Below are 6,994 nucleotides of genomic sequence, written 5' to 3' on the forward strand. Positions count from 1 at the left end.
GGGGTGGGGGGAGGGGGGGCTGCATTGTGTGCAGTTCTTGTTGGCTTGCTACAGATAGTAGGTGGCTTCAAAGAAAAAAAACCCCACAGATAAAAGCAGTAATACTTCAGTAAATGACAACTTCTCCACATATTCAATAAAGGGTGACCAGGTTTTGTAGTATTTACTTTGAGACCCTCTCAAACTGTATCTCAAATGCTCTATCTACCTCTCTACCCACTGAACAAACACTGGTAGATCGGATTCCTTCCACTTAAGAAGAATTAGACTGCGTGCCAGGAGAGATGAGAAAGCCACTCCATACATTTAATAAGAAGCTATACCGTGTTGGTTTAGGAGGACACCAAATATGTGCTTCATATGTGTTTTCCCACACACATGAAAAAGCTTTAAAAACTAATTCCCAGAACCGGTTCAAATCAGAGCAGGTCCAGAACATATGGCTCATAGTAGTAGGTGATTGCTTGCACCTCGGGCATCCATTATCAGAGGTATTGTATATTTTGGCTAGTTTAGCTTTGGTTAGGTACGCCCGGTGAAGGATTTTAAACTGTATTATACAATGCTGTATACAGATTGAGGATTCATGGATCCTGCTAACACTAAGGTCCCATAGGTCGTCTGAGATCTGGAGGTTTAAGTCCAGTTCCCATGCGTTTCTGGCTTTGGACACAGAGTCTGCCTTTGTATGCTGCAATGTGCTATATATTTGAGAGATATGGCCTCTAGCAATAGGTCGAAATTGTAGACAGTCCTCAAAGTGGACAGTCAATAGGTAGACTTGGATAAGAAGTGAAGTCTTTCCAGTAGCTCACGTTGGTCTCGTGGGAGTATCTATGTTCCCCAAGAAGGAGTCAGCCTCTGAATTATCAGTGCGGGAAGTATAGAGATCCTGATAAAATAGCTTAATTCTGTCAGGGTGTGTTACCTCCTGACCGGAGTATAACTGTATGTCAGGTATAGATTGGGCTGTGGCGGATTGACAAAGCTGATGTGAAAGATATCTACCTGCTTTTTCACCATGCTCGTATATATGATATCTTGATCTAAGAAAGAGCTTCTCAGTTTCTTTAATTGAGAGGGTGTCAAATTCAGACTGCAGCAGTACCTTCTGCTTATATAAATCAGCGGTTGGACAGGTAACATATTGTGTGTCAATGTTTGCTATGAGCTCTGTCAGTTCTCGAAGCTGTTCGTTTCGCTTTTTATTCTTATAAGACGCAAAATAAATAATTTGGCCCCGCAGATATGCCTTTAGCGACTCCCAAATTATAGATTTTGAAACATCTGGAGTGTTATTCGTTTCTAGAAAAACTCAATGTGGTACTCAATGAACTTGCAAAACTCCTCATCTGACATTAATGCTAAGTCAAATTTCCAGAAACGCTGCCTTGTGCACACATTTGAAAATGAGATATCAACCTGTACTGGTGCATGATGTGAAAATACAATTGCATGTTATTTACACATGGTGACCCTTGGGATAAGGAAATTATCCAAAAGAAAATAATCAATCCTCGAATACAAATGATGCACAGGGGAGAAGAAGAATAGTATTTTGCTAAGGGCTCAGTGATACGCAGTGGATCTGAAATACCATAGTTTTGAAGAAATGTATTCAGAACGGACACTGATCTGATGTGGCTTAGACCTGTCAAGGTTGGGATCGAATACCAGATTCAAATCCCCACCAGGTGATGTGTATTTAAATCTGGCAGCAGGCCAATCAGTCTTAATAAAAATTGTGGATTGTCCCAAGTTGGTGCATAAGTATTCACCAAAATAACCGGAGTGTTGTGGAGCCTGCCAGTAACTATCAGAAAGCGACCATTTGAAGTGATGAAAGGAAAATGTTTTCTAACAAAAATGGCAACCCACCGCGATTTAGAGTTAAATGCAGAATGGTAGACCTGGGAGACCCAACTTTGTGTCAACCTATTGCTTTGCGTGGAGCGCAGATGTGTCTCCTGTAGAAAGACAATGTCTGGTTTGAAAGTCGACAGATGAGTGAATATCCTTTTACGCTTTTTAAAATTATTCAGACCTTCTACATTCCATGTTATAAATCAGAATCAGGTGTAGTTGCAGTTGTAGTTTGGTTATATAGCCATATTCATACTTTCAAGACAGTCATGACAAGCAAGCCGAATAATAATTTGGAGTAAGTATACACACAAAACTGCAGCCAACAAGAAAAAGTAAAAACCCAGAGTAACTATACAGGGAGTGCAGAATTATTAGGCAAATGAGTATTTTGTCCACATCATCCTCTTCATGCATGTTGTCTTACTCCAAGCTGTATAGGCTCGAAAGCCTACTACCAATTAAGCATATTAGGTGATGTGCATCTCTGTAATGAGAAGGGGTGTGGTCTAATGACATCAACACCCTATATCAGGTGTGCATAATTATTAAGCAATGTCCTTTCCTTTGGCAAAATGGGTCAAAAGAAGGACTTGATGGGCTCAGAAAAGTTAAAAATAGTGAGATATCTTGCAGAGGGATGCAGCAGTCTCAAAATTGCAAAGCTTCTGAAGCGTGATCATCGAACAATCAAGCGTTTCATCCAAAATAGTCAACAGGGTCGCAAGAAGCGTGTGGAAAAACCAAGGCGCAAAATAACTGCCCATGAACTGAGAAAAGTCAAGTGTGCAGCTGCCAAGATGCCACTTGCCACCAGTTTGGCCATATTTCAGAGCTGCAACATCACTGGAGTGCCCAAAAGCACAAGGTGTGCAATACTCAGAGACATGGCCAAGGTAAGAAAGGCTGAAAGACGACCACCACTGAACAAGACACACAAGCTGAAACGTCAAGACTGGGCCAAGAAATATCTCAAGACTGATTTTTCTAAGGTTTTATGGACTGATGAAATGAGAGTGAGTCTTGATGGGCCAGATGGATGGGCCCATGGCTGGATTGGTAAAGGGCAGAGAGCTCCAGTCCGACTCAGACGCCAGCAAGGTGGAGGTGGAGTACTGGTTTGGTCTGGTATCATCAAAGATGAGCTTGTGGGGCCTTTTCGGGTTGAGGATGGAGTCAAGCTCAACTCCCAGTCCTACTGCCAGTTTCTGGAAGACACCTTCTTCAAGCAGTGGTACAGGAAGAAGTCTGCATCCTTCAAGAAAAACATGATTTCCATGCAGGACAATGCTCTATCACACGCATCCAAGTACTCCACAGCGTGGCTGGCAAGAAAGGGTATAAAAGAAGAAAAACTAATGACATGGCCACCTTGTTCACCTGATCTGAACCCCATTGAGAACCTGTGGTCCATCATCAAATGTGAGAATTACAAGGGGGGAAAACAGTACACCTCTCTGAACAGTGTCTGGGAGGCTGTGGTTGCTGCTGCACGCAATGTTGATGGTGAACAGATCAAAACACTGACAGAATCCATGGATGGCAGGCTTTTGAGTGTCCTTGCAAAGAAAGGTGTCTATATTGGTCGCTGATTTGTTTTTGTTTTGTTTATGAATGTCAGAAATGTATATTTGTGAATGTGGAGATGTTATATTGGTTTCACTGGTAAAAATAAATAATTGAAATGGGTATATATTTGTTTTTTGTTAAGTTGCTGAATAATTATGCACAGTAATAGTCACCTGCACACACAGATATCCCCCTAAAATAGCTAAAACTAAAAACAAACTAAAAACTACTTCCAAAAACATTCAGCTTTGATATTAATGAGTTTTTTGGGTTCATTGAGAACATGGTTGTTGTTCAATAATAAAATTATTCCTCAAAAATACAACTTGCCTAATAATTCTGCACTCCCTGTAAACCTAACTCCCACAAACCAGGAACAAGCTACACCTTCCCCCCCAAAAGAGCTTATATCCAACATGTCTCTTCACTCCCTAAAACAGATGTTGCCCCTAACAGGGAACGCCAACTATTAACATAATTTTTAGACATCTGGCAGATTGGAAAGGCACACATGACTTCTCTTGGTTGTTTACTTTGCTCAGTGATAAACAAGTATATGAAGACCTATTAAATTATGAAAGACGCCAAAGTACAAACCTCTATCTAAAGTGCAGTCAGAGTCAGTGAACAATAGAGAGTCAGAGAGCAATTGAGGTAGCACAGTCTACTCAGCCCGTGTCTTGATTCCCACACACAGCTAAGATGCAATTCTTGACGTAGTCTTTAGCAGCCGTTAGATTGGTGAATATTTCCTCTCCAAGAGGAGAAGAAATCCTCAGCTTCGCTGGGTACAGCATCCCGAATCTCACACCCTGACATCTGTGCAGTAGATCTTTAGCTTCTTTAAAGGCCCCCCTTCTCTTTGCGACTGCAGATGGCAGGTCTGGGAATGGAGACAATAATGGAGACAAAAAGGATTTTGTTTCAATTATGGGACTGGGGACTGTTTAACGCGGGCCTGCAAAGCAGCACCTCATTTTTTTGAAAGTAGTGAAATTTGACAATAAGTGGCCTGGGTCTCTGGTCTCTTGCAGGGATGGTCTGTAGGCTGCGATGTACCCAATCCAGTGTCGGAGCGGTATTCAGGGCAAACACCTCCTTTAGTAGCTGGGCCACAGAATTGACATGGGCGCGTCCGAATCTCAAAGCGCTCCCTCACGCCAAGTACAGTATTCGAATGTTGCATCTGCACTGTCTCCCTTCAAGGTCTTCGGTCTTGTCTGAAAGAGCTGATACAATTTCTTTCAGATCATGAACTTGCTTCTCCAAGTCCACAACCCGATCCGAATACTGCAGCTTCTTTCAGGCTAGTTAGCCGGCTATGGTGGTCAGTGCAGATAGTAGCTGGAGCATCAATCTTAGCACAAAGTTCAGTCCGCACTTCATCTGTTTGGTCAGAAACATTGCTGCGAAGCGAATCGATCAGGCCATTGAGAGCTTGGCACTTGGTCTCAACTTTTGCTTCCAGCTCAGAAATTTTAGCGACTAAGTTTTTCTGCGAGCTAGTTATGTCAGCCATTAAGTGGGGCTGTGTCCGGGGATGTAGCATTGCTATCAATGGCCTTGTCTCCATCAGTCGTTCTGGTATTTTTAGACCCTGACATTGTTGTAAAGACTCTGGGAAAAGTTGTTTTTCATCACCTTCAGGCCTCCCTGAAAACAAATGTTGTCACTGTAATAGTTTGGTTTCAATGCACACTATCGCACGGGATCAGCAATTTTAAAGGTGCTTAATGATCTTTTATTAATTGCAGCTTCAGGGGATTCTGCCATTTTAATACTTTTAGATCTACAATAAATGCTACATTTGATACAGTGGATCATAGCATCATATTCTCTAGGCTGGAGAGCCACGTGGGCAAATTTTTCTGTGGCTTGTTCTCATCACCTGATTCTCTCACATGCAGCCGTCCCCCAAGGAACCATCCTTGGTCCAGTACTCTTTTCCCTTGTTATGTTCCTATATGTTCCTATTAATATCAAAAGATCAAAAATAAGGAGTTTCATGTCACCATTATGCATGGTGATAATTCACAAATCCATGTCCCTCTCAAAAAGAAATACTGCAGTCTTTTTGAATGCTTTACTTTAGTGTCTTACTGACATAAAAATATTAATATAAATAGATAACATCAAACTTCTTGAACCTTAAGAAAAAAAAAACAAGCAGTAGTACTTGATGTCGGTCCTTCAAAAACAGCCTTTATAAAAACCTCTGGGTCATTTTTGAGAGCAGCTTCACATTTGATAAAAAAATAAATGCTGTTTTTAGAGCCAGTTTCCATTGTAAAGGTGTCATCCAGGCTAGATTGTAACAACAGTCTTTATTTGAGCATTAACCAGGTATTTGTTGTCTGTTCTGCAACTTCCAAAATTCTGCAGCTCGACTCACATGTCTCATGTGCCCCCAAGCGCACAAATACATTTCAAAATGTTATTGCTTGCTTTTATCATCAGGGGGTCCTTTTGTCCCTCTGTGGGGGGATACTCCCACTAGGTTTAAATCTGGGACTCCCCACCATTTGACCTTAGAACTGAAGAAGCTTCTCGGATGAGAGGTGAAACATCTTTAAGTAACTTAAAGAAGTCCAGACGCTTTTCTTTGCAAGCTCCTTTGACTACGATGACCTGGATGACTGAGAACCTTCACAGACTGCTTGCTTTTAAGTTTCATTAAATGGAAACTTCAACATTCATTAAATCGTTAGCACCTCCTTACCTTCTGATCTTTTAACAAATCACCAAGAACAGCTGACCAGATGTTTCCCATTATACTGACAAGCAAAATATCGGGCCTTTGCTGTAGCTACACCTATATTTTGGAACAGTGTTCCCCTTCATATCACCACCTCACCAACACTGAACATCTAAACTCTTTTGAGAATATATTTTTATTCCTCTGTATTTAAACCTCTTGATATTTGTTTTTCAATTTTCCATTGTTCTCTTTTGTATTGTGTTTTATTGCTTTTATTGTTTTATTCTTTTAGTTGTACAGCACTTTTTTTATACTTGAATAATTCATAGGTTTGTGTTAAATGGCTTAACAAATAAACACAAAAAAAGAAGAAAAACTTTGAGAGCCCTTCAGCAAGCCTGGAGAATTATTGCTCAAGAATACCTTAAAAAATTAGAAGGAAGAAGAAAAAGAAGGCCTGGATTGCTCTCAAAAAATTAAAATGTGGTACACAGTCTCACAAAATGTATATGTAAAAAATATATAAATATGTAAAATGTGTTTTAAAAAAAGATACTGTGTTCTGCATATGAATTATTCATGTCAATATTTTGTGAAGTTGCTGACCTCGCGCTGACATTACAATGGCTTTGTTTTTGTAGATCTGCATCTGGCTCCAGGAAAAAGAGAAGACACAGGTTTGTACGGCAGATAATAATGTCCTTCAGTATGTGAACGTCCATATATGTAACCTGTGTGCTTGCGTTCAGTTTGTGTCTTTTACACAATTGACTACTTTTTCAAATGACAGTAGAATAGTCCATTTAGGCAAGTGATGCGTGGAATTCTCTACTCTCTGTGAATGCAGATTCATTGTTGTTGGGG

At 40.6% G+C, this 6,994-nt stretch overlaps 1 protein-coding gene across 1 annotated transcript in view; it reads left to right on the forward strand.

Moving 5' to 3' along the window:
• srrm3 (serine/arginine repetitive matrix 3) overlaps positions 1–6,844 on the forward strand; it is a 117,809-nt gene extending 110,965 nt beyond the window's left edge. The window contains exon 8 of the mRNA XM_013912051.1: positions 6,772–6,844. Coding sequence (XP_013767505.1) covers positions 6,772–6,844 — 73 coding nt within the window. The remainder of the gene's footprint in view (positions 1–6,771) is intronic.
• The last annotated feature ends 150 nt before the right edge of the window (positions 6,845–6,994 follow it).

The sequence above is a fragment of the Pundamilia nyererei genome, unplaced genomic scaffold (assembly GCF_000239375.1).
Source record: "Pundamilia nyererei isolate P.nyererei 1_Seehausen unplaced genomic scaffold, PunNye1.0 scaffold00080, whole genome shotgun sequence".
Taxonomy (NCBI): domain Eukaryota; kingdom Metazoa; phylum Chordata; class Actinopteri; order Cichliformes; family Cichlidae; genus Pundamilia; species Pundamilia nyererei.